This window comes from Xylocopa sonorina, chromosome 12, assembly GCF_050948175.1.
Source record: "Xylocopa sonorina isolate GNS202 chromosome 12, iyXylSono1_principal, whole genome shotgun sequence".
Lineage (NCBI taxonomy): Eukaryota > Metazoa > Arthropoda > Insecta > Hymenoptera > Apidae > Xylocopa > Xylocopa sonorina.
In genome coordinates, this window is record NC_135204.1 from 7,901,938 (window position 1) to 7,929,618 (window position 27,681).

Here is a 27,681-nt window from a genome sequence, read left to right on the forward strand (position 1 = left end):
TTAATCACCAGCTGCACTTTTCAACTACCACTTGTAATTGTTTTGTCAAGCTCGGGACAAGAATAGATATCGTTCATGCAATTCTATGTAGATATGATAGACAAAACCAAAAGTTGTCGTATGGTAAGTATTAAATATGCCGTAGCCGTACCATTGTATCGTGTACGATATTACCTTGACTTTTTTTTAATATAAAAATAGACGAACTTAAATTTGCATGTCATTAAATACATTTTGAATACGAAATGTATGGTCTAAGACAGCAGATAGCGCAAGTTTCTTTTCCTTATCTATACGTTTTATCTTATCTTCATTTCATGGAAGTTTTACACGCTTCTCTAGAGATTTTAAGTTGTACTCGCTTCTTTAAGCATTTTTAATTTTAGTTTAGAGGCAATACACTTTTCTATTATTTTATATATATCCTTTGTACAATGTTGTTAAACTTATATAATTAAGAGTATGCTTCTTAAAATCCAACTTAAAATGCTCTGCCTTTTTATTTAAGATTTGGCAGATTTAGAAATGTGTAATAAATGCGATTCGTATTGTTTTGTTATTACTTCTCTTGATTTGCATTTGCTTTTGTTTGTTGATGTTTTTTTTTTAGTTAGTCTATCAGTTAACGTTAAGGTGAACGCGTATACATGTCAAGATGGCAATCGGAAGTGTTATTTGTGGAGCAAGTACTCCTAAAATGAAGAGAAAGAAGGCAAAGGTATACCCTGGTCGATTTAATTTCTTTTTCTAACAATTTCTCACCTTTTTTCTTGTTTCATCGTTGGAGATTCTATAAAACCAGATAGACACCAGTTTAACAAAACTCATAAAAGTTAATTGTCCAATTTTTGTAAAAACAAACACTAATTAGTTGTTTTAGTAACCAAAATTTAACAATTGTACAAAGAATTTATACACGTGTACATTATCAAACGATCGCAAATTAACTAGCGAAACATTTTATAGACAACTGAACGCAGTTGGATAGAGGCAACATTTCAAAGAAGGGAATGCTCAAAATTTATCCCAAGTGCTGAAGATGAACACAGGTATGTAATGTTACTTCTTTGAATCTATATCCAGTTAGATACATTTACAGATACATTTATATGTTTCACGTTATGACCACTGAAATGTCCTAATGTTCAAGATATCGATTCAAGTTCATACATGTTTTTTTTTGTCTGTATTTACTTGTTTGTTTGTTCTTTCATTAAATGTTATTGTCATACATTGGTAAATAGTTATACAGATTTTTTTATTCCTCTAAAATAACAATATTTTTGCAGAGGCAATATAAAGAGGATAATTACAATATCTTATTATTTTTCAAGAGTACTTTTAACGAGAAGCGTTTAGTTTAGTATCGTAAACTTATTTCGCTCTCTGAATTTTTTCAGGTCATTACTAACACAATTTCTTATGTTCATTTCTTTTTCATTTACTTTTCTTTCTTTCATTCCATTTATAGGTTTGTGCAAGTAAAGGGAGATAAGAATGCAGAGTATGATGTGATCACCACTTCCAGGTGAGAGTTCATTGTGGGTTTTGTTCGCGATTAAAAAGATCTCGCTTATTTAACGAAAAAATGAAAATATGTGCATTAATCAAAATATTTAATATTGCTTCTGCAAATATATACGTATATACTACATATCGAGTTTATGTTTTCAAGAAGTATCATTACACGCACTTTCCTTACCCTTGAGCTAAGTATATTTTGAAATTTATTTCTTTCCTTTTTATTTTCCACTTTCCATGAAACGTTTTGTTTTCTCTTAAAGCTCATATTCATTACATCATGCAGCTAAATGATTGAATTGTACATTCATACATACGTGGAATGTTATGGTATTATCATATTCAAGAATATTTGAATAACAACTATATTAAAAGTAAACTTATTAAAATAAATGATATGTTTAATTAGAAGACAGTTATATGTAAAAACAAAAGTCCCTTCCTTCCAATGCAAACAGTAATAAACAATTGATTATTATAGATGTTGTTGCGGATACTCTTATACACATCACTGTAGAGCTGGTATCGATGTTCAAAGCCACAACGCTAGTAACACCAAAGAAAAAGATCGAGAACAATGGTCACCAGCTAAAAATACGCGGCCTTTCCCAACCGATGCGTATGGCACCATTGAATTTCAAGGTGGTCCACATCCAACTAAAGCTCAGGTAAATAAATGAAAAACCAAGGTGCGAAATCATTAGCGAAAATGGATTTTACATATTTTTCTATGCTCCAGTATGTAAGGCTTGCTTACGACACGAGACCAGAACCGATAGTACAATTGTTGTGTCGAGAATGGAATCTGGGATTACCTAAATTGCTAATAACCGTGCACGGTGGTCGTTCTAACTTCGAGCTGCAGCCTACCTTAAAGAAGGTTCTAAGGAAGGGTCTGTTGAAGGCTGCAAAAACGACTGGTGCATGGATATTCACGGGTGGAACCAACACAGGTGCATTACTTTATCATCACATGGTTACACCTTTACTTTGTCTATTATAATTGTAATATTTTAATTTGATAGGTGTAACAAGACAAGTAGGAGACGCACTGCTATTGGAAAGAGCTCAAAGGCAAGGTCGGGTTGTAAGCATTGGCATTGCGCCATGGGGAATTTTAGATAAAAGTCACGAACTTGTAGGTCGTGGAGGTGAGGTACCTTACGATTGTCTTTCATCTCCATGGTAAGAACTAACAGTTACATCCCTCGTAATCCTCCATTACGTACTCATACTCATACACTATAATCTAACATAGTGATAAAGCAGTCCCGTATTTTATGAATTGTGTAATGGAGGATTAACACATAATTTTGTATAAAACAATTATACGATAATATTTATTGCGTTTGTTTAAGGTCTAAATACGCGGTATTAAATAATCGTCACGCATATTTTTTATTGGTGGATAACGGCACCGGTGGTCGATACGGTGCAGAGATCGTGCTACGTAGGAGATTGGAGAAATATATTTCTAATTTAAAATTGCAACCATGTAAATATCAACGCGCTGTCTTGATTATCGTTTAGAAATACGTGTTACCAACAAATGTCATTACTTTAATTACAGACACGCATAGCAGTATACCTGTAGTAGCGTTAGTAATCGAAGGAGGAACAAATACGATTCGATCAGTTTTAGAGTATGTTACAGACGTTCCTCCTGTTCCTGTGGTAGTCTGTGATGGCTCAGGCCGTGCGGCTGATCTCATCGCTTTTATGCATAAGTACTAATACCATATTTATCTGACCATACATATATCAACAAAGTTACATTTTGAGTAACAATAAAATCTACGAAAATATAGATACGCATCTGAGGGGGACGGAGAAAATGGAGAGAACGAGGGACCATTAGAAAGTATGAGAGAACACCTTCTAGATACAATCAAGCGCACCTTTAAAGTGTCCGCCGAACAAGCGTCGCAATTGTACTCTGAACTTTTGCAGTGTACACGTAAGAAACACTTGGTGAGCATACATCGATCTTGCGCAAATTATATCTCTACACCAGAGGTAAACGTGCAATGAAAATGAAAATCTTTTTCAGATAACAGTATTTAGAATAAGTCAAGAGAGGCCACAAGAACTCGATCAGACGATCTTGACAGCCCTCTTCAAGTCCAAACAATTATCTCCAGCGGAGCAACTATCACTGTCTTTAATTTGGAACAGAGTAGACATAGCGCGTAGCGAGATATTTGTATACGGGCAAAATTGGCCGTCTGGTGCTTTAGAGCAGGCAATGATGCAAGCTTTGCAGCACGATAGGATCGACTTTGTAAAACTTCTTTTAGAAAATGGCGTCTCTATGCGCAAATTCTTATCTATACCTCGTCTCGAGGAATTATATAATACCGTAAGTTGATGCTAAGTAATACCCTGTATTTTTCTAACTCGATATCTTAGGACTTGTTACTTATATTTACCATATGAAATGAGCGTACTCTCTTATTTCTATCGGTTATCCAGAAAGAAGGCCCCTCGAATACGTTGGGCTACATTCTTCGTGACGTTCGACCGAACATACCACGGGGATACATGTATACTCTGCATGACATTGGTCTGGTGATCAACAAATTGATGGGTGGAGCGTATAGATCGCAGTACACGCGTAGAAGGTTTCGCGTAATCTATACTAAAGTAATGAAACGATCTGGCGCGCACGCACAGCATATGCATCGGAATAGCTGCGTTCTGGGCAATGCCACGCGTTATTATTCGGGATCTGGTAGCAAGCAAGATAGCCTGACGATGAGTTTGCTCGCGGAGACTTTGCCAGCAAATCGAGATACGCCACTTTTCGACTATCCATTTAACGAGTTGCTTATTTGGGCAGTGCTAACGAAACGACAGCAAATGGCACTGTTAATGTGGCAACACGGGGAGGAGGCTTTGGCGAAAGCGCTGGTTGCCCTCAAGTTGTACAAAGCTATGGCTCATGAGGCTGCTGAAGACGATCTCGAAACAGAAGTTTATGACGAACTGCGCAACTATGGGAAGGAATTTGAAAATATTGGTACTGCTACATTTACAGTCACTGAAGTATAGTTATGTGTTGCGTAACAATGTCAAAAGTTGTAATAATCAAACGTTAACATTTAACTAACGGCGAACGTTTTAAATATCTTTACAGCATGATATTTTTTTTACAGCTTTGGAATTGCTAGATTACTGTTATCGCCAGGATGATGATCAAACGCAACAATTATTAACTTCTGAACTACAAAACTGGTCCGGTCAGACGTGCCTTTCATTGGCAGTGACTGCTAATCATCGACCTCTTTTAGCGCATCCTTGCAGTCAAATTATTTTAGCTGATTTGTGGATGGGTGGGCTTCGTACGCGAAAAAATACAAACTTAAAGGTAGCTGATCTAATAATCGATCTTTTAGAAAGCATTCATATGATTTTTTGTTACAACGCTTTAATTTTGCACTAGGTCGTACTTGGATTGGTTTGTCCATTTTATATCACGCGTTTAGAGTTTAAAAGCCGCGAGGAATTGCAACTAATGCCACAAACGCAGGAGGAACATCTAATTGCTCTCGAAGATGAGAAAGAAGATAGCGATTCGGAGCATGGCGCCCCAACTGGTCCTGATGTTGAGGTAACACGCTATTTCTCGTTAATGTCGTGATGTAAAGTATCAAATAATTATAAAATACTTATTTTTAACTTGAGATGATTAAGATTTAGCAGAGTCTCGTTATTGACTAATCTCTATACTTACAATCAGTATCAATCTAACTTACAAGTGACGTAAATTATACATATATGTAATGAAAATTTAAAGAATAGCTATCACTGCATTTATAAAAGTTCATCATTACACATATCACGCTGCAATTATTATTAATTTATTTCTGAACATAGTGGCGGTCACTGCTTTATTATTTTGAATAATGTATACAAATCTCGTCCACTCATTTATACAAATTGATCGATATTTTCATCATTTGTAAATAAAAAAAAAAGAAAAGAATCGTCACGGAATCAATACGATCCAAGACATGCTTAGAACATAGTGTGCGCGTGTTTTAGAGATAATTTTGCAGTAACACGATTGGTACATATGGTTGCTGGTTTTGAATAATTGTCTGAACAATTATTTATATGTGAAGACGTATACGCATGTAGACTCTATTTAAATAGATGTATACATAATATAAATCTAAAGAAAGAAAGACAGAAGGGCACTTTATGAATCATACATATAAGTATGTGCATTTCTTTCAAACTATTTATGTATTCCACGCAGAAAGTATGCAATCTTAACAATTGATAGATTGTAATTATATTCGAAGAATGGATTTATTGTATTTGTTTCATTGAGAGACTTACGCATATTGTTATGAGTACATGTGTTTGGTAAGGCATTGTATGTTTAGTGTATTGGTCAGTGTTACATGGTATAGTGTATCGATCGCAATAGTAGAGGTATTAAAAATGTATTCGTGTCACTCATAGACTATGTGGGTATGCGTATGAATTGTTTTTTAGAAACGTCAGCGCAGGAGCCTGAGCGTACGCAACAAATCCAGCAGCCAACAAGGCGCTAAGGTATACCACATAATGGCCTGAAATGCAATGATTCTATATGACCAATTAAGTTCACACTTTCCGGTGCACTTTTCAACTATCTTTCTTATGTTATTAGTTATCATCAAGGAAAACTTCTATTTATTCAGTATCGGAATCCGTACCGGTGAGGATGATAACTAACGCTTCTATTGTAAAAACGAGTCGTCTTACATTATTGTCACTTTAGAGTAAAAAAGAGAATATTGAACAAAAGTTGTTCATTTTGATGTCAGATGAGAGAACACCGCTAAAATATCGGTATCCGCCTTGAGAAAATGTATACGTAAATGTGTACTGGTAACTAATTAATATATTGGCAATACACGTACACTGCCATTCAAAAGTTTGCAGTGTCGTTCTTTTGAGTGACAGCGTTAGATTTTCTTTTTAAAAGTGATCACGACATACCGATGTTTTTTAATCAGCGGTTGAAAAATCTCTAACCATTGCCAGTCGTATGTTTTTAATAATTTATTCCTAATAATTTGTTGTTTAATATTTCGAAGTACATGTATACAACCCTGTATTCCAACCCGTTACGTTCAAGAGCAACCTTCTTAAATGAGACGTAAAACAACATAAAAGATCGTTCGATGATGTAACTAGTTTAAATTTCCACTTTCCTTGCATTATACATTGCAAAATTGCACTAACAATTTAAGCTCTAACACGACCATGATCTTTAATACTGATTGCACTTTATTCATTGTCTTTTATTTCATTCAATTTTCATAGTGTCTTAGTAATGTCTTTTCTTTTTTTAGTTTACCAAAACCTAATTAGTATTCTTTTACAAATGCAATATTTCATTGATGGAACTCCCTGTATTCTAATACAATATCTGGACTAATACGTTTCTTTACATGATAAATTACAAGCTGATCACGCATCTACATTTGTGTCATAATTTCACACGATCATATGAAATAATGACATATATTCACGTATTTGTACAGAGTTTAGTGTATTTCATCCAGCTTTCCCCGTCTTCCATCAATACTTTAGAATGCTGCCATCAAGTTTTTTGTTTTTAGTGTTTGCTTCTTACATGCTATGTACCATTCTCTCTCCTACTGATTTCTTTGATTAGTTTGTTGGCAACATTCGTACTGCAAATGGTTTCTGAGAATGACCAACAATTAGTTGAAAAAAAAAGAAAAAAAAGTAATTGTTGATACGTGTGTCATTACAATTAAAAGATTCCTGTTATCTGTGTGTTAATGTCCTGTACCACTTGCACTTGGTGTCCCTATACGTTATTCTAAAATTTGTTTACTCCTTCCATGTAGGCTTTGATCAGCAACGAACATACTACAACCATAGTGAAGGAAACAATCGTGCAAGAGAATGGGAAAGTACTGACGGATAATGATGATGTGATTCACCGAGCATATGGGATTCATTCTGATTATTATGACATTAAAAACAGCCGACCATTGAGACTAAGAAAGAAATTATACGAATTTTATACAGCCCCTATCACAAAGTTTTGGGCAAATGCTGTAAGTTTTATATAGAAGAAGCTAGCATTATATTATGTTTTGTTTTAAATACTAATTTATTCTTTTTACTTTATAGATAGCGTATATTATTTTTCTGGTCCTCTTCTCGTATAGTATTCTTATACACATGGATTATCATCCATCGTTGGCAGAGGTTTATGCTATTGCATACATTTGTACACTGGGATGTGAAAAAGTACGAGAAATTGCGACCTCTGAACCGGCCACACTTTCACATAAATTTAGCGTGTGGGCTTGGAACATGTGGAATCCTTGTGACGCGGCTGCAATTATTTTTTTTCAAATTGGGCTCGCCCTACGCTTAAGGCATTCTACTCTCGACGTTGGTCGTGTGATTTACTGCGTTGATTGTATCTATTGGTACTTAAGGATATTGAACATTCTTGGTGTAAATAAATACTTTGGTACGTCAAATTAATTAAAAGAACAAATAACAAAAGAGTAGAAATAATAAATCACTTTTTTACTATTGTCATCAGGTCCTTTAGTTACCATGATGGGAAAAATGGTGAAAAATATGACATACTTTGTGGTGCTTTTAATAGTGGTATTAATGAGTTTTGGTGTCACTCGACAAGCAATTTTGAACCCTAATGCTGAACCCAAATTTAGGATCATTCGTGATGTATGTATACTCTATAAATATTTACGATAGTTCTTCGTTGATTTAGGTATGGAATCTGCTAAAATAATTTGATTTCTAGATATTTATGGAACCATATTTTATGTTATACGGAGAGGTATACGCGGACAACATAGATCCCGATTGTGGCGACGAGCCAGGAATGATTCCGTGCCTGCCAGGCCGCTGGATTACACCAGCCGTAATGTCCATTTATCTTTTAATCGCAAATATATTACTGATAAACTTGTTGATCGCGGTGTTCAATAATATTTTCAATGAGGTAAACGCGGTGGCGCACCAAGTATGGATGTTCCAACGTTTTACTGTTGTTATGGAGTACGAACAGAAACCAGTTTTACCTCCTCCGCTCATTGTAGTTTGTCACATATATCTGCTGGTGAAATATTTGCTGCGATATGTGACACAAGGAAAAGCGAGTACCGGTGAAACGTACGACAACGGGCTGAAGTTGTTCTTAGAAGCGGACGACATGGAACGCCTCTACGATTTCGAGGAGGATTGCGTCGAGGGTTACTTCCGCGAGCAAGAGCTAAAACTGCAGATGTCTACGGAGGAGCGTATCAAACTCACGACAGAAAGAGTCGAGAATATGCATTCAAAGATCGAGGATATCGACAAGAAGGAGAACACTCAAAATGCTTCTCTTCAGGTAACTCGTATACAATGTTCAGGTCAACATGACCTGGGAAGAATATGTTTTACGATTTTTAAAAGTAACCAACTCAAAGTTGACACATTTAATATCGTAATATATTCTAACAAAACTTCTTGTGTTATTATAGGCAGTAGAATTCCGCATACGTAAATTAGAAGAGTTAAACGAACAGACGCTAGCCCATTTGGGTGTTATCCACCGATTTATGGCGACACATATGCCTAACATGGAAGGCTTGTCCACTTTTGACGTAGAGGCACGTCCCCGTAGAGTGTCAGAGCGTTCAGAGGTTCTCTCGGAGACGGACTCTCATACGCAGCTACCAACCATCGCGGTGAAACGTAAAAGACTGATTCGATCGATGACCGATGCTCCATTTCTGAGCATAGGTCCAACGCTAGACGACGACGTATTGAAGCACTCTGAGACGGTTACATCGCGTGAAAACTTAAGTAGAAACGAATCCTCGATAAGTGGAGATGGACCAACTATCCAAGACGATATGAAGACCACCACGAGCCAAGGGACAGAAGTTAGCAAAGGGGATGAAGTAGAGGCCGCAAAGGAGTCCCAATCGGACAGCAGAGAAGCAAGCAGAGAACCAAGTGGACAGCCTAGTAGCACGGAACCAAGCACAGATCCAAGCAGACAAACCAGCAGAGATTTGAGCAGGGAAACTAGCAGAGAAGCTACTAGTAAAGAGCCAAGTAGAGAAGCGAGCAGTGAAGCGCCCACTTCGGAGCCTATCAGGCAGGATTCCACGGAACGACCCGCTAGACAAAACAGTAGGACACGTTCGGAGTCTGATGACGTGATGATACTTCCACCGTATGGAGTTCCAAGAGGTGTGACTTGGGCGGAGCCACGCGTCGCAGTGATCCCATCAGTGTCTTCAGCGGGCAGCACGCAAAGATCTATTCTACTGGCTATGCGTGCAGAATATACCAGCATAACGGATGAGTTGGAAAGCTACTGTGGCCTCCTCAGTCCACCTCGAACACCGCCCATCTCTCCGCCACCCACTAGGGTTCGAAATGTCTCCGAGATGTCTAACCCCGAGATGGCCTGGCAAATCGAGAACGAACACTTGCGCGATGCCGAGGAATGCGACTATCAACAGATGGAAGACCTGATACAAAGGAGGTACATCGGAGATGAAGATGATTCTTTGCACGTATCAGATGAAGCAAGTGGTGGTCTATTGTTTATTTCCAATGAGCATAGGCACCAACTTAGGAGAGCTTCCGCCATCGACGAAGACTCTCGGAGGCCGCCGCCTACTATCAGCGTGACCAGGGAGATCGAGCAAACGCTTTCAAGGCCGCCGATACGAGACTCGGAGACTACGGATCCCAATGATAAGAATCTGAGCACAGTACCTGCCCCAGCGTCCGAGACAATGTGCTAAATATCAATGTGTACTTCTTGAGGTAACTGAACCTCAATATTGTTTACAAATTGGTCTGACTCAATGAGACTATGCAAGGTAAGAAGGTGTTACAATGAAATACGTATGTTTCATAGTTATTATTTATATGTTTCATTCTGACAGACTTTCGATCTTTCGTTGTCTTTTTAGTAATTCATGTTTTATAGATTTGAGAAGCAGTCTAATTTATTTTTATCCTGGAAAGATTGAGGAAATCGTATTTCATTGTAACGCATATTTGTGCATTGCACAACTAAATGGAATGCACTTTTTTTGATTGCTTATTTGCAGTGCAAAGTATTGTTGAGCTCAGATTTTAGTTGCAATGTTTATAACACTTTTTCTTCGCAACCACGCGAATAGCTTAATTTTTTTATTCTTAAAGTACTTAGTATAATTGTATATATATGCACATAAATATGTATATATGAATATTCGAAGCTCTTAAGCTTGCTGATATCCCAATTAATTCGAGTATTCAAATGTTATATATTAAAGTGTATCATTTTAAATCTAATCTTTCACTTACTTTTTAAATATATTATACATAATTTTTTAATATTTTAACACATACACTGCATGGTTATAAATGTACTTGATTTTTGTGATTTATCGACTTGAACAAATTAACATAATATTCATGTCATTCGGGACATGTATGTATATTATAATTTATTTGACTGTTATTTAACTTTTACAAAGTCTTTAGTAAAATATTCATTTTACGATCTTCCACTATATCGGATATATCAATACTTAATTTCTTCCAAAACAATTTTATGTGACAATTTTTAATTACAATTTCTATGTATATACAATCAGTATGCAGAACATATTTGTTACAAATGTACAACTATACAGCAGACTTTAATTAACTGCTTAAACTAGCTGATTCAAGTGAATACTTAATTCCGAATTAAGTTACTACACGTTGTGTACATGATTGTACGTACTTTTTATCATATCTACAGATAATTATTGCTATTAATGATAACCATAATATATCAGAAGTAATATTTATGTGCATAATAAATGGTGACATGTGACATCGTTGAATCACTTATCACAACAGGTGGCAGTTGCTTCGAATATTCAAAGAGAAATAATCATTACTTAGGTACTTAATTTTCAATATTCAAATTAGGGGAGATCGAATAGTCTCGAAGTTTGTACATTTATCATTCTCTCAATATCATTTCAAACATTTCTCCGGATATTCGAATTACAACGTCTCGTAGACACCTTTGTTCGTTAGTTCATTAGTTAAGTTTCTTTCCGTCGTACGGATATTTTCGAAATATATACGTGCCTATTATCGTGGAACTTTTCTAACAACTTAAAGGAAAAGAAATAAGAAAAAAAATACGTTCCAAGGAAACCTGCGTTTCCGTCATTTCCATGTATTGCGTACAATGCACATATACAAGCGTTATTCAAGTTCCTTCCATTTTCTAGGTCGTGTATTTTTCAATTTTGTATGCGCACATGCACATAATTCTTTAATCACTGTATATCCGCGGCAGCGCGAGGGAACGTTGCCGAATATATTAATCCTTTCCCGTCCTCTCTCCCATTCGATGGGATCGATTTCGATTTCTTTGGTACTTTCGTTTCGCTGGAAACAATGTGGATGTACTTCTATACATACAATACTTAGATATACAAGATGATCCAAAAAATGTGTTGCAGTAAAATATATGTATATATATATATATCAAATATATTCTACACAACATTTATTTTGAAACATTCTGTATATACATAAACATATATATCCTCATAACTGAATCGAACGTTTTTCTAATCAACGATGAAGCAATCAAAATCGGTAATGCAGTTTCACCTAGTTTTCACAATTAGCATTTGTTTTTCTTTTTTTTTTTTTTAGAAGGAAGCAGAAAGAGCGATTAGTATTTTTTTATTAGTATTGTTTTAGAATATCATTATAGCACATGTGCAACTATCGCTAGCATCACTTTTTGAAAAAAAAAGATTTGTCCGTTATAGATATATTGAAAACTAAAGAGGAGAAGAAAATTCGATACCGATTTGTGTTCAAGGGTTCGATAAAAAAAAGAAAGAAATTAGGTGAAACTAGATTAGCGAAATTCTGAAGTACGCCCATCACGTGCGCGTGAACGATGTTTTTAAAGGAAGAACATCAAAAACATTTTTCACATTATACATTCACGAAATCAAAAACAGACGATTAAGGTTACGCGCTGACTATTAATTTTTCGTTCGCCGAATTGAGCTGTTTAGCAACTGAAAATTACCAGAAAGCGCTTGACCTGATGTAAACAGACCGGAGAGGATTAAACTGGTGTGTGCTTGATCAAATCTTAGGTACTTAGTGTTAAAAGTGAGACTAATGCGATTGAATATTTACAGAAAATCATATTGGCTTCAGGTGCGATTTCGTTTCGGTAAATCTATCACACAAGAAATCATTTCGCACACGATAACGAGATCGACTTTCAGTGTAAATAATTTTCCCCGATTACACGTAAATGTCACATGATACGCAGCTTTATTATCGTTTAGACACGTGTGAATAGCGTTTGCATCGAGAATAGAAATAGCTTCGTTGCTTAAGGGAAGATGACAAACTTCTATGTAATTATCACGTTACCTTCTTACTGGAACAGTAGGTGTATTTAGTTAAACATTTTCGCCTCCAATGGTAACTGCATCAAAGAAAACCGTCCTCGAATAGATTCATTGTCATTCCAAAGAGTTAGATGCAGCTGCGCGCACATGATCGCCGAATTAATTTAGACACGGATGAACGTCGCGTTATAGAAAATTTCCTTTGTCACACGCGTCTACTTACTGTTCGAGAATGTTTCTTATATTCGTACTATTGTTTGCCATCGCGGTGCTGTCCACGACTTGACTAATTTTACAATAGTAATTAGCGATCTTTCACCATAGCTAAGTGCACGAAGCTGGGTAAATGTGTCCAAGAGTTAAACGCGGACAGCACTGATTTCTACATTCTTCACGGTCAACGAAGAAACGAGATGTTATCGAACGATTCGCACGTGTCTATCGTCGTTACTGCCGAAACGTTTTTATGGATTTTTTCAATGTACATTTAGGGCCTTATACCACGCACTACCTGCTGCGTCGAACACGAAATTTACGGACCACTTAAAACCAATGTAAACAGAAAAGAAAGAAACCAAAACAAAAAAAAAGAAAAAAAAAATGTATAAACAAAGCGAATCATATCACGCGGATAATTACGTTCTTTGGAACGGGAGCCAATCCGTGTTAGTAACTACGATATTGCGACTAATAAGCGAAACACGTTTGATATTTATCGTCTAACGTATAAGAGTAAAGAAGAGAAGAAAAGCCAGAAACGATAAATAAACGAATATGCCTAATTGTATAAAAATTGTGTATAGTTAGTAACAATTTTAAGGTGACAACAAAGCGAGCACGCGAGGCGATTTTAAGACTGTATCACAGTAAATAACGCTTGTTTACTTATTTTATTCTAGGATCAGTAAATAGACAAGCGTAGGGTAAATTGTTAATGTAAATCCCATGCAAACAATGGTATGCAATGTCTTTATCGAGGAACATTTAATCAATCGTCGAATTCGACAACTTTACTTCGGTTGCTTTGTTCGGGAAAGATTGATTTTAAGTACCAATCGAATTCAGCGACATTATTCTATTAGTTATATTTTATTTAAAAGTAACAGATCGGTATCTTCAATTCGTATACTACTTCTGTTATTTTTAGAGTACTTGTAGTGGTAGAGTAACGGAGTTTAATCTCAAACTGAAAGTTTAATCTCCATACTACCATTTCTCGTGCAGTTGTAATACCACTACCGTTACTAGTATTATTATTATATTTATATAAATCAGATTTATTATTATTTGTCCATTTGGATAAAGTAAACGAATTGAATTTTTCGACGTTGCCCGACGAATCGAAATGACATCCAAGAGAATAACAAACAAATGAATCGAAAAGGTGCTATCATGTAAATCGAGCCTTGCATACGAGGATCGATGATCGGCACGATCAAGCAACGAACTTTTTACACTTGCGACACGCAGTCGACAAGCGTATTGTATATATTTTCGTAAGATACTTCGTTACAGGCTTTAACCATTCGACGAATTTGTCCGAAACAGAAAAGCTTCCGAAGACAGCTCTTCCCTCCCGTCTTCTTTTTCACGACAGATTATTCCACGACTATTGACGTTGGCTCTGCTACGAAATTGTTTCCCCATAGCTTCTACGATTTTATTAATAAAATATCAGTAAGATTGATAAACCGAGCGACAAGAAATATAGCGAGATTATATGAAATTAATCTTGATAGCGTGTAGCAGCGAAAGAAGATCAGGAATAAGTTTTAATAGCTTTTGGATAGTACAAAATTAACGAAAGTAAATGTAGGAGATACATTAAATAGCTTTTATCTTCGTGTACAGCTGTCAAGTACGTTGCAAATAGCTCGCTGTATTTCTTCTCGCACGTCGAGATGCATCTTAAACGAATGGTTACATACCAGGCATTGAAGTCACCAACATTTAGATCGTAATCGTTATATAGGCTGTATCAGTAACCGTACACGGTACAAAATCAAGTTTGCTCAACATCACGCATCACGTATCATGCGTCGGACGTGTGCAAATCTTTTTTTTTTTGCACTTTAAACACAATTCTCTATTATTTCTCTGTTGTGAATATAAAATACAAAGAGATATTTACAACTGTTATGCTGTTTTAACTTAGAACGAATGCAGTATTTTTGTAACACGTTCAATTGAATTGGAAAAATTTCCATAGAGGCACAATCATTCTCTCAAGTGTGCATTAAAGTGCAAAAAAAAACAGTGATGACTAGCACATGTCTACAAAATGACGTGATTGATGCGAAAGACACGTTATATCATATTTGTAAGTAAATAGGTAATACTTCATTGTCACAATGTCTCATTTCCTCGTGCACTGCTCAGAACAATCACAGATCATTCGTTAGATTTACTGTATCTACAGGAATAAAATACATGTATAAATTGAAATAAAAAATTTCATTTAAATACTCTTCTATCAAAGAAAGATCTACACATTACACTATGATTTATACGATTTATGAATGTTTCATTCAGTCTACGTCAATATTCTGATATTGTTTCGAGCAGTGCGTTTAATTATTTTCTGAGACATCCTCCTCTGTGACTTACCGTGGTAAATCTAAAAACCATGCTATGACTCGATCGATATCAATGCACCGTGCGTAATGCAATTGATAGGTTCGTCCGATCCCCGCGCGAAAACCGCTACACAACGAGATCGAATCTGAAAGAAAGTAAAAAGTATATATTTTTAGGATAGCCGACATCGTTTGACAATGTTCCTCCGCTTCGTTACCTTTGTACGATAACGATAACGACGATCTCCTATAAACATATACAAACAACATCGGAAGCAAACGCTGCAAAAAGAAGCGCAAAATGTTATGATTTCTCAAAAGCATTCAACTGCGTGGCACTCTGAGCTGAGAATTTCCTCTTCTGTTTAATTCTCCAGGACATACACGCGAAACTAATCATTGGAACATTGTGCGAAGCGCAACAATAAATAATCAGACAATAAAAAGGAAAAGAAAACAGTTCTAAAAAGCAATCGTCTGAAAAAGGGAACCCTCGTGTTGCAAATTTGAAGAAATCTTATCGAGAACCTAACCTTAAAAGAAACGAAGAATGATTACCTTCAAATTTGTTGCATCCTCTTGTGACTTTCTTGCCCTCGCGAGGTTATATTGTTACTCGCGTGGTGATTTCGATCCGCGATCGCTTTTCACGTAATGCTGCTATGCAATCATTAATCGCCAACGAGGACTAAAATCATGAGAAACCAGTTGTTAGATCCTCCGACTGTGTAAATACTCTCTATCGATATTGTAAATACACTCGTTTTTCCACCCACAGACATGTACGCACATCCGATCGTGTACTGACGCGACGTAATCGACGAAAGAAGGATCTCGGGCTGTCGGTTGTCCCGCAACAGAGCCAAACACGCGTACCTTGATTCTTTTTTGCTCTGTCCTTGTGTACATGCGCTGAATGATCGCAGCGGATCTTGTAAAATAGTTTCCAAAGCTTAAATAGCTGTTTGGTAAAGAGAAAGAAAAATGTAATAACTTCTAACAGCTTTAGGAATGAATACAAATCATCTTTTTGTCAAATTTCATTCAAAATTTCACGTTAGAATGTATCGTCTATACTTTTTAGAGATGTTTTTAAAAACTTTCGAACGTTCGATTCATTTTTGATTAAAGTACAAGGGCAATTACTTTTTTTCTGAACTTGTCACTTGTCTCTGTGACAATTTGATTTAAACATTCACCGATATGTCCTACACAGTTATAACATTTTTTTTATTACTTACCACGAAACGCTCCGATTGACTACATATATATCATTGTATTGTCAATTACATTTTATAAGGTACTTTGTAGTAATTTTTATCTCCTAAATGGATTCAATCTATTCCGTCTTTTTACACATCCAGCACGCTTATTATCGTATATGTATCTCGTAACGATTCTTAAATCTAGGCGATCTGAAACGGACGCTCTTATTAATTAGGCTGATTTGCTTACTCGCAATGTATTGCTGTAAATTCGAATCCTAGTCTGTGTCGACTGGAATGATTAAGGAAAAGCAATCAATTGTAATAATAAAAAAAAAATAAATATATATATATATATACTTACACATACTGTTGTAGTTCGGTATCAAAGCGAGTTGATCGAAATATAAATAACTGGTCTCGATACATGTTCTGTCGTTTTCTTCCATGGATCTCTCCTTTCCTTGCCGCTATTTTTTATCTTCACATCTAAATTATGATAAATAATCCCATAAGTATAATAAAAGACGGAAATACGTAATGTAAAATGCAGTTTCAGCAACTGGTGCACGAACTATATACTTTACTATCAGAAAGCTCATTTTTAGTACTTTCTCTATTATAATTAATGAGGGAAAATACATTTCGTCGATTATCCGCAACTATTAGACACATATTTTACAGTCGAACGCAAAAGTTCTGATTAAGAGAAGAAATTATATGTCGGAATTAAAGAATGGAAAAAGAGTAGTTCAGTGTTCTACACGAGGAAACTTCCAATTGAACGTGAAGCATACAAATTAGGGTCATGTTCAGATCGCTTTGTAAAAACAAAAGGATCGCTTTCATCGATTTTACTGTCTTCACTTTCACAATTAAAGTCGATTCCATATAAAAGTGTTTACTTGTACTCTGGTTACAATAGCTGTAACAAAAAGTTAGCAGATATTAACGCGAAGGAACCAATCGTGTAGTTGAGAATTTGAATAATGGTAAAAAGTACATAGAAGATAATTTTACGCGCGTAGCTTTCTTTTAGACTCTAAAACGAAGAGGAAGAAAATCCTGTTTGCATATTACCTCTCTTATTTCAACTATAATTCATATTTCTTGAAATTTCACAAGCTCTTCTAATGAGTTTCATGGTTCGTAGTGTTAAGGAATTGCTTACAAACGATGCAATTTTAGTAAATTATGTTTTGCGCAAAAAAAAAGCCTGATTAAACGCGTTAAACTTGAAAATAATTATCTCAGCGTCATGCTGCATTCCTCCTCACTTTCCTTACCATGGAAATGGCCTCGATAACAGCAACTCTACAGGCTATTCTAAAAAGGAAGTTCTATTAGTATTAATTCTGTTGATTTAAAATTATCAAAATATTGTTCATTTTGTCAACAAAATTATACACTACTTCAATAATAATTATACAGAACGTTTCAAAAACTCACGTCTCATTTTTCGAATTTGTCGAACTCAAAAAATGTTCTCATTTATAAAATTTGGATCGTGTTTAACAGTTAGCTTGGCCTTTATATTTTAAAGGATTTCCTATAGATCCTAACAAGTGTGATATCTTTATCGAATGTTTGAAACGTCCAGTAGGTAGAACGCTAGCATAGCTGACATGCTTGTAGCACTACATTTGATGACTTATACATACGTTCCTCAACGAGAATCCATCTCTAGACGGAACGATTAGCGCGGCTACTGGTAATCTAGCTGCTCTATCTGGTAATTCAGTGCCGATTAAAAGAAAAATCTTTCGATGATGTGTAATTACGAGAAACTACGATGAAATGATTCATAACGGATTATATGTTACTATCTGTAACACAGGATGCAACACACAAATCAGGTTTCTAGATTCAGAGTTTCCTATGAAAATTAGGTCTCGAATTAGATCAATATGAATTAATTAATACTAAATTTACAAAAGTAAACAACGAAAGGCAAACTATCCATTAGGAAAAGTACGTTTATCTATTTTGGCGAAGTTTTTTTCCTTCAAAGTAAGAGTCGTCAAAATTCCATCTCCAAACTTAAACAATTTCTCCGCTCCGATGGAACTGGTTCAATAGAGAGTGAAATACCCAGTGATCCGATAAAAAGTCGTAACAGTGGCAGCTTTTTTCTTGTCCACGATCGTAAAACATTACGAGGATGTATGAATCATAATCGTAACGGGGTAAAACGTACGTTTCTAATTGGTATGAAAAGAGCGGGTAAGGAACACCGTGACAGGTAACTTTCGTTAGTGAGAGCGATATTCCGTCTGTTTAAGAGATGCCAGTTTCCATTCGGTCGTCGTGATCACTACTGTATTCCCCTTCTTTCGATGTGGCTCGCGATCGTCAACGATCACTTTCTTCTGAGTACGTTCCTTCGAAGGATTTACTCGGTCTAACGATTGATCCGCCGCGAGGATTGTTGCGAGCTGCTCCTGCTGGCTCGCGTCTATCAATAGCAAACAGTTTTCACTTCGACTATGGTCTGTTTAGCAGTCACGCGGTATCGTCTGAAAATCAAAGAAATCCATTGATTCGTTGTAGAGAATTAATTCGTGTTTCTCTACGAGTGTCTACTTTTCCAGTGAACATTAATCTTTCCTGTGAGCGTTGACTTTTGAAAGAACATGAGGAGCGGGAAATAGTGAAGTGCGCCAAGGGTCGAAGAAGGCAGTTGTGTCTATGGTGTGTTTCCCTTGTTGGAAATGAATCTTCGCAGTGGACTGACGATACTTTTCCTCGTTATTGCGGAGATTGACTGTGCAATTCTGAGGATCGTGCAGGAACGTCATACCTGTAAGTAAACTAGATGTTAAGCTAACGTATTTGTAGAAATTTATGGGGTATTTTCGAAATATTGTTTGCTAAAAAGAAAGATCTATATGTCTAATTAATTGGTTGACTATACACAAAAGTCAGTTAGGTGGGAAACTTGAGTTTTTTACTAACAGCCTGCGGATGTCCAGCAGCGTCGCACAGGCAACCACGAGCGATCCTTGTGGAGAAGAACACCACTTCCTCCACTGTGAGCGGCCGAAAGGAAATCGGGATCACGACCGGGCGAATATTCAACGGGAAACCAAGCAAACGAGGATCCTGGCCTTGGCAGGTGTCTCTTCAACTTCTTCATCCAAAGCTGGGATTTATTGGCCACTGGTGTGGCGGTGTTCTCATCGAACCCACTTGGGTCGTCACGGCTGCTCATTGTATTCATAAGTGGGTTTCACTTTTCGCTGGATCTGTGCATGCTTGATAACAATGTAATATTTTCAATTAACGTAATATCTGTAATGTCAACTATACTCTCTAGCACTGCCAAGCATAATTAATTTTTGCTTTCTCCGGCAAACGTTGATCACTCTCTTTACCCTTTTCTTTGAAGTGAACTTTTCAATTTACCAATCGGTGCACTCTGGACGGCGGTTGTAGGAGAATGGGAATTGGACTCGGGTGGTCGTGGCTCGGCAAGACTACCTGTTGAACGAGTCATCCTACATGAGAGATTCAATAATTACGTGCACGATATCGGTAAACAAAAAATTGTAACACTTGTAGAAGTCTTTTAAATAGTATAATTTTCTTATGTGGACATTTGCTGTCTATTTTTCTAAGTAAATAAATAAGCAAGGGATAAAAAAACAAAATGGCTAGAAAATAATTTTTCAGCTCTGATGAAGCTAGCCAGACCAGCACCTCTGTCCAAAGTAGTACGAACAATCTGTTTACCAGAACCAGAAGAGAAGCTCACAAATGGACAATGCGTTACTTCTGGATGGGGTCGATACGGTCCTTCTCAGTCGCTTTCCACAGCACTTTTAGAAGCCTCAGTGCCATTAGTGGACCTCGATAAATGCATGAAAGCTTACGGGAAATCAGTACCAATTCGTAGCAGCCACATTTGTGCTGGTCACACTGATGGTTCATCTGGAAGCTGCGTGGTAATTATTCTAAAAATACTCATTCTTGTTTACATAAAATGAGAAATAATTTCGGTGTACAAGGTTTAACTTGCTCCCTTCGTCGTTTTGCATTAAATCGCATAAGATGTTTACTGATCATCGTTAGAATCCACTCAACTAGATTAAAACCTTTGCATTTCCTGGATAATGCATGCCTGATCGGCTACAACGAGATGACACGATGGATCCTTTACTTATAAGATTGCTATTTATACCGTGAAATTAGCTTTGAAATCCTTTCTACATTCGTCACGTATAAATCTTAATAAATCTCTCGCACCGCACTATATTGTAGTATAACTATTTTTAAAAGAGATGCAGGAAATATTATTAGCTAGTAAGAAAATTCTAATATTGGAATATCTTTCATAGGGTGATTCCGGAGGACCATTGCAATGTCGTCGTGCGGATGGAGTATGGCAATTGGCGGGCGTCACTTCTTTTGGATCAGGATGTGCGAGGCCAGGATATCCGGACGTCTACACTAGGATACAGTATTATGTGAAATGGATTAGGAATATTATGCATAATGACGAGAATTCGCAATTTTTCTAATTTTTATTTAGGTGTTAATTCACGTGTACCTTGAAATGTAGATAATATTTGTGTAAATATTATTGATATAAATTGTTGTACATATGCATATGTTCTTCCATGTAAGTTTTAACATAGTATGAAGTATATTTTTTCTTCAGGTGTTTTAATGTTTTCCTCCACTGACTTTTCTGTTAATTTCAATCTCCCATTAGTCTCAGCTTCCTATTAATTCCAAATATCCCTTTTCTTTCAAACAATTACAAGAAGATCTACGCAAAGAACATTATATGTACGCGGTACAAAATACGATAAAATTTCGATTTCTGCAGAAAATGGAGTGAACGCGGGTTATGGAAATGTAGGCGCAACCGCGGGCAACTTTCAAAGAAAAGCCATTCGCCAGGGGCTAAGGCATCCACCTATGCACACCTACAGTGGCTACAAAAAGTACAGTCGCATGTTTGTATTCGTTGTAACATTTACAGGCTGACCAATTAAATCCAAGTACAGTAAACGTTTCATCATTTAATATACTTCCATATGTCTTCGCGTAACTACGAAAATTTTGTTAATACTGTGCCGGGTAATGCGCCCCAATACTTTTTGTAGCCATTGTACGTACACACTTCGAAGCTGTACCAAATGTTTTCATACGTGGAATACGAGCATCTGCATTTATATGACTTTTATAAGCAACCGAAGTTGCTTCACTCTTTCCGATCTTCGTAAAGTCGATGTTACGCAACAACCGTGTGATCGTGCGTATGACAAGCGGGGCGATTGCATTTCCACATCCCCCATTTCCCTACCGTTTCAAACCTCTGCCCCTCTTCAGTCGATGAAATTAGAAGTATCGATCTACCAGGGAACGCGTACCTTGTGGTAACTAAGAGAGGCAGAGCACACAAATTATACCGTAGCGCATCCATTAATTAGCTTAATACGTGCCACTTAGCATACGTAAGCATCCTCTGATCGAGTATTGTTTACAGACCTGCCTGGCCACTATGCTTCCATTCTATACAATTATTTATACAGTTTTTTAATTCATTTTCATTTCCGTACTATTGTTATGCATTGTTCTATCTAGTATTTATGGATTCGTGTGGGTTTTTAATTAGAACACTGTGTAGGATGGTCATAAATATAGAAATGAACCCATCTCCTGTAAAATCATAAATTGTTAGAATGGAAGTCTAATTGATACAAAAGCTTCATATTCCAAGTTCAAGGAAATTGCGAGATACAAACTTGTCCATCAGCAGCAAGAAACAGTAAACTTCATGAACAAGTTCTATGTGCACCAACTGTTACTCCACATATTGTAGATACAATTTTCCAACCAGTTGCAGCGCTTGTAATGAAAGTCCTTGAAAATGTTGCTAAAAAAATGAATAAAAAGAATGCAAATGTTATTATCGAACTAATTGACTAGAATCCATATGTCCGCCACACTCGCGTTGATTTCGTAGTTATTAATTACATTAGATACCTAATACAACGCGATCGCGCAGCTGTCGTTGTCAGAGCACGTGTCCCTGTGTAATAAGCGTTTATGGCGTCTGATTAAATCGTAAATTTCATTTCACGAAATTTCCTCGTTGACTTTTGTCGATTTTTTACACAATAATATATAAATTTTATGACTACGCGCAGGATGTCTCACCTAATTTTATCATTTGGATAGACTTCTACAGTATTTAAAATTTCATAAAAGTATTTTACACAAATATATAGTAGAAATACTTCTTTACGAGATTAGGTGAAACATCTAGTACATAATAAAATTGGTTTCATTCTCTAGCTTACGTTTGTCATTGGAAATAATTAAAAATCGTGAGATGCTTTACGTAACGTAATGTGCCATTTTTCTCTCTAAATTATTCTTTTGACATTAATTATCTTCCTTTTCGCCATTAGCTGATTAAGCCTGGAGTAATCTCAGGGGGATGGTGAGAAGGTGTGCCACTTAATATTTAGGATTACTTATCGTTCAGTACCGTTTCTGTTTCATCATGCGACACGATAGACTTTGATGATCTGAGAATCCCACTGAAATACGAAAAATGAAATTAAAAAAAAGGGAACTATCAAGCGATACATTATTCTTAATGATCACGTCATAATGCAATAATATTCCTAAATGTAAAGAAACAAATGGAATTCTTATACAGTCATGAAGAGTTATTAATTAAAATTATCGAAAAAATGTTAAGACTCTTTTGCTGCTGATAATAATTAAATGTAATATTGGTCCAACTATTTTATATTGCACTTGTGGTTGCATAGTTGTTGCCTACAGGACGCGCCTATAGAAATTCCTCTGCGAAGGCGGTTAGGATCACCGGATCGATTTGCCCGACCCTCTACCACCTCTAGATACAGATCAGTACATGCTTACATAGCATATCTATACATACACGTGTATGCATGCGTACATATGCGTAAAATAAAGAGCGGCTCGATTAAGAACCGAGGGTTGCTCGCACCGAATCACCCAACTAACTACTCTCTTCTCGTTTCTGATACAGTGATTTCCTATAAAGATTTGAAACTTTGATTGAAACCTGCACCCTACCAGCACTGAATTAAATAGTACTCATTCTAAGCTTAATCTTACTCATATTCGACTGAAATGTGACTTAACACTAGTTAAAACCTAATTCTATCCAAGTCAAGCTGATTTGTAACTTGAACTTAACTTGATCAAGAGGCAAATTTCTTCCTCCCCAATGATCCAAGCAAAATCGAATCCCTATGCATTCGATTACCAAAGAATTTAGAATTTATAGATTACATGCAATTGAGAGTCGAAGAAAAATGGAAGACAGAAAAGAATCTTGAAATCCCAGGACGTAACAGCATGAGAACGCTCTCGCGCAACTATATCAACCGGGCAAACGTTGACATGCGCGAGGAGTAGCGCGTCCGTGAAACGGACAGAGAGTGCGCGTTCCTGATCAGCAGTAGCACACTTTCATCGCGGCGAGGAAAGTGAGCGAGTCGTTTCCTCCGCGCCGCAGGAATCATCCACGCTGTAGCACACGCGCGCGCGTCCATAAAGATCGTGTGCACGAGGGAGAGACACACCGTGATACGGAACCGAGAGTGGGGCGGCGAGTACGGAGAAAGGGAGAAACGTCGTCTTCGGGATTCCTTTCGATACGCGAAAAATTATCGTCGCGTTTTTACCCGCGCGATACCGGGTGGGGTGCTTGTTAGGGAAACGAATGGTATGAGAAAGTCGAGTGGAACGAGACAATTGCGTGCTACTCGAACCACCGTACGCAAAACTATGTGACAAGCCGCGGAGGAATGGAGAGGAACAACTGATTACAGTGTACAATAGAGCAATAAGAAAAAAAGAGAAGGAAAAAATGATTCGTGAAGTCGCGTGTTGACTCGGTTTCGCCCTAGCCAGAGGGGTGGATGGGAGAGGCGTGAGTCAGATGAATCATTGAAACGGCCTTCGACGTGTTCAATAAGCGCAAGGGAGACAGAGATCGAAGAATCAAAGGGGAGCAAGGTTGCGAGCCAAGTAAGAACTCGTTTCGGGGCTGATTCGTGTTCGTGCGGAACGTGAATGAAAGTAACAGCGGCGGATTTTGCTCATTCAGAGGGCAGGGGGAATTCAAGTTCGATCCAAGATGGCCGCCGCTTTTGTTGTGCACACGCTGCTATGCTACCTTTGCCACCTTCATTCGATGCAATTGTTCGTGGGAAAGTTCGTTAAGAGAAGTCGGACTTTTTCTGGCGAACGTTACACGTACAAGATGGTCTGCAAAAAATATAGGAAAATATTTTCAGAGATTTAAAATATTTGTAACATAACAGAAATGAACAAATTTTAGAAAAGATAGAATATTTTAACTTACACGAATAAAATGTCTCTAAAATGTTTTTAAGGAATCTTGTATGCATAGCCATATGTATGTTTTATAGTCTGTTGATACATTGTAGTATGGTAATTATTGAAACACCCTGTATAGGGCAACGTAGGCAGATATCTGCATAATGTCCCAAAATAAAACTCGACAGTTTTCCCACATGGAAATGAAAAACAGAAGAACGCCGACTCCTCTCCGTTACGATCGGTTTCACGCTTTCTCGCGTAGCTATAGGACCGCGTTTTACGATATCGATTCGTTCTACGCGAACCTATGACTAAATTCTTCGTTCAAAAAAGAACCTGACCACATTTAACGCTCCACTTCATTCCACTTTCAACGAAACAATTTTCTTCGGAAATAAAATACCTATAAATTAAGATTAACTAATAAAATACCTTCTCTTTTTTCATTTTTCAGTTTCTAATGCTTAATCAATCCCATTGAAGGCCATGATGAGCAGGAATAATGAAAATGGTATATCTTTGGCGACGCCTCCAGCTATTCACGTGGGTCCCATAGTAAATCCAGGCACCAACGAAACCATCTCTATCGTAATACCGTTATCGGCTCAGTTGGCCACGGTTACCAGTCAGAAAATCGAGAAGTCATGCAAAGATTGCAATAAGGATGCTAAACAATTGTCGAACAATGCCCCGTCCAGGCCAAGAAATGACAAAACGAAGGGTTGCCCTTATCCCGGTTGCACCAGATACGGAAGAGCGTTTTCCAGGGCACATGACCTGAAACGTCATATTGCTCGTCATGAAATGAGGAAGGAGAAGCTACTTGACTATGAAAATTGCGTTACGGGTAAACAACAGAATGCTAAGGAAAGTAGCGAAAGTATAGCAAATGGAGTTGATAGGCAGCACATGAGTTGGGCTGATGATTCACGTGAGACCAAGTCTTATTCTTGCTCCCATTGCAAGAAGAAGTACACCAGTGAAGTTAAGTTGAAGGCCCATATGAGTTCTCATGAAAAGGTACGACATTATATATTTATGGAAAAGTTGATGATCCAAAAATCTGGAAAATTAAAAATTCAGAAAAAAGTAGTTTAGATTTCTAATTATATCTTTTGCAACTTTATTTTTTAATCGTGCTTATACTTCAACTACCCATCCTAGGTTCTAGGCAAGAACGTGTGCGCTCTCTGTGGAACGTGTTCCCGGGACGAGGAGGAGTTACAGGAACACATGAAGCAACATACGGCGAACATGTTGGAGGCCCAAACAGCTCTAGAAAAAGGAAGAAAAGAGCAACCGGATAAGGAAGACGATTTCCTGCTGGAAGAAATGTTACTTCTCAACAAAAACCCAAGAAGAACGATGCAAACGGGGAAAAATACCTCCAACACAGCATCCAAGATAAGATGCGACTACTGTTCCAAGACCTTCAAGACCAAATGGACGTTGAGCTCCCATGTGGCAGCCCACGAAGGACGTTTCCAATTTCACTGCGATCAGTGCGGCAAAAAATTCGTGAGAAAGAGCCACTATGAAGGCCACGTGAGGTCTCACGAGGCTGCACGACCATACGTCTGCGAACAGTGCGGGAAAACTTTTAAGGAACTGAAGCACAGACGGGAGCACACTAAGAGGAAGCATCCAACCAATCAGAACGCGATTCAGACACTATTAGACAGTATCAGTCCATGTGGATCTGACGAATTGCCAGTGGACCAAACCAAGTTCACGCTCCTGATGCCTGTTAACTTTTCTGTCTAAAATTTCCAACGTGGACTGACCTTATAAAAATAGGAAATGATTATTATATGAATTTTGTTAATGTTAACCTTGATTGTGGGATCTTTTTAATTAAGATTAACGATGACACAGGGTTCGAGAAATTAAAGTACGTCTTAGGGGAAATATTTCTAATGAGTGATGCTGTTGAAGGATTAACGATGTCCTTTTGACGTAACAGGGTTGTTCATTGAAGGATAATGTATATGGCGAGATAAAATTTCGAGTCATTTTAGCGTAGATTATTTTGAAATTAGAAATTAAAAATAGAACAGTAATGTTTAAGGTTCCAATTTTGACACTATTATCGGCAAATTCTATGTAACGCTATACTAAAACTATTGTTTTTAATTTTAAGAAACTTTATTTAACTAACTACCGATTTTTACCATTTTATCTCGCAATGTACAAAAAGATGAATATGTACAGTTTCTGTAATAATTGTAACTATCGTTGTACACTCCAAACAGATTGCATTATATATATATACTTAGAATAATTTAAGCAATGGTTTCTATACTGCGCATCGATTATCTACGAAGAGCTGTACATTATTCTCATTTCTCAAAATATCCAGAATAACACGAGACAATCTCCATTCACAAAATAATGTACGATCTGTATGTACACGACCATTTCAACAAAAAAAAAAGAAGTCGACCGAGAAGCACCCGTTATTTTCAATAATCAAAATTATTACTATACTTTCCACCGCGTACAAACAAAACTATGTGTAATGACCTGAACAGAAGAACTAAAATGCCCTCTACAAAACTGTAAAACGAGAATCGAAAG

At 37.0% G+C, this 27,681-nt stretch overlaps 3 protein-coding genes and 2 long non-coding RNA genes across 7 annotated transcripts; 3 read left to right on the forward strand and 2 right to left on the reverse strand.

The window, feature by feature from the left end:
- Positions 1 to 10,485, forward strand: Trpm (transient receptor potential cation channel, subfamily M). 3 transcript variants are annotated; one of them, XM_076905614.1, is made up of 21 exons: positions 1 to 123; positions 611 to 718; positions 967 to 1,049; positions 1,472 to 1,528; positions 2,003 to 2,189; positions 2,261 to 2,474; positions 2,547 to 2,706; positions 2,880 to 3,016; positions 3,092 to 3,248; positions 3,330 to 3,492; positions 3,572 to 3,880; positions 3,994 to 4,540; positions 4,677 to 4,888; positions 4,964 to 5,131; positions 6,025 to 6,084; positions 6,182 to 6,229; positions 7,395 to 7,607; positions 7,684 to 8,032; positions 8,108 to 8,253; positions 8,333 to 8,923; positions 9,057 to 10,485. In XM_076905614.1, exons 2-21 carry the CDS (start codon positions 656 to 658, stop codon positions 10,335 to 10,337), a joined length of 5,145 nt encoding a protein of 1,714 aa, XP_076761729.1. In that variant the 5' UTR covers positions 1 to 123; positions 611 to 655; the 3' UTR covers positions 10,338 to 10,485. The 3 variants fall into 3 exon arrangements, with proteins under 3 accessions (XP_076761729.1, XP_076761730.1, XP_076761731.1); XM_076905615.1 differs by lacking the exon at positions 1,472 to 1,528; XM_076905616.1 differs by lacking the exons at positions 6,025 to 6,084; positions 6,182 to 6,229.
- A 3,632-nt stretch (positions 10,486 to 14,117) lies between these two features.
- On the reverse strand, positions 14,118 to 15,061 carry LOC143429843 (uncharacterized). Its single transcript, XR_013102577.1, has 2 exons — positions 14,897 to 15,061; positions 14,118 to 14,595 (listed from the first exon to the last, which is right to left on the reverse strand). It is a non-coding gene; the product is annotated as an uncharacterized LOC143429843 (long non-coding RNA).
- A 451-nt stretch (positions 15,062 to 15,512) lies between these two features.
- On the reverse strand, positions 15,513 to 15,845 carry LOC143429884 (uncharacterized). The gene is made up of 2 exons (XR_013102579.1): positions 15,763 to 15,845; positions 15,513 to 15,690 (listed from the first exon to the last, which is right to left on the reverse strand). It is a non-coding gene; the product is annotated as an uncharacterized LOC143429884 (long non-coding RNA).
- A 3,482-nt stretch (positions 15,846 to 19,327) lies between these two features.
- On the forward strand, positions 19,328 to 21,368 carry LOC143429887 (chymotrypsin-like elastase family member 2A). The gene is made up of 5 exons (XM_076905725.1): positions 19,328 to 19,551; positions 19,725 to 19,971; positions 20,138 to 20,283; positions 20,422 to 20,693; positions 21,087 to 21,368. The coding sequence occupies exons 1-5, from the start codon at positions 19,461 to 19,463 to the stop codon at positions 21,267 to 21,269; spliced, it is 939 nt and encodes a 312-aa protein (XP_076761840.1). The 5' UTR covers positions 19,328 to 19,460; the 3' UTR covers positions 21,270 to 21,368.
- A 3,290-nt stretch (positions 21,369 to 24,658) lies between these two features.
- On the forward strand, positions 24,659 to 27,342 carry LOC143429658 (uncharacterized). The gene is made up of 3 exons (XM_076905336.1): positions 24,659 to 24,789; positions 25,559 to 26,124; positions 26,269 to 27,342. Exons 2-3 carry the CDS (start codon positions 25,591 to 25,593, stop codon positions 26,866 to 26,868), a joined length of 1,134 nt encoding a protein of 377 aa, XP_076761451.1. The 5' UTR covers positions 24,659 to 24,789; positions 25,559 to 25,590; the 3' UTR covers positions 26,869 to 27,342.
- Positions 27,343 to 27,681: the final 339 nt, after the last annotated feature.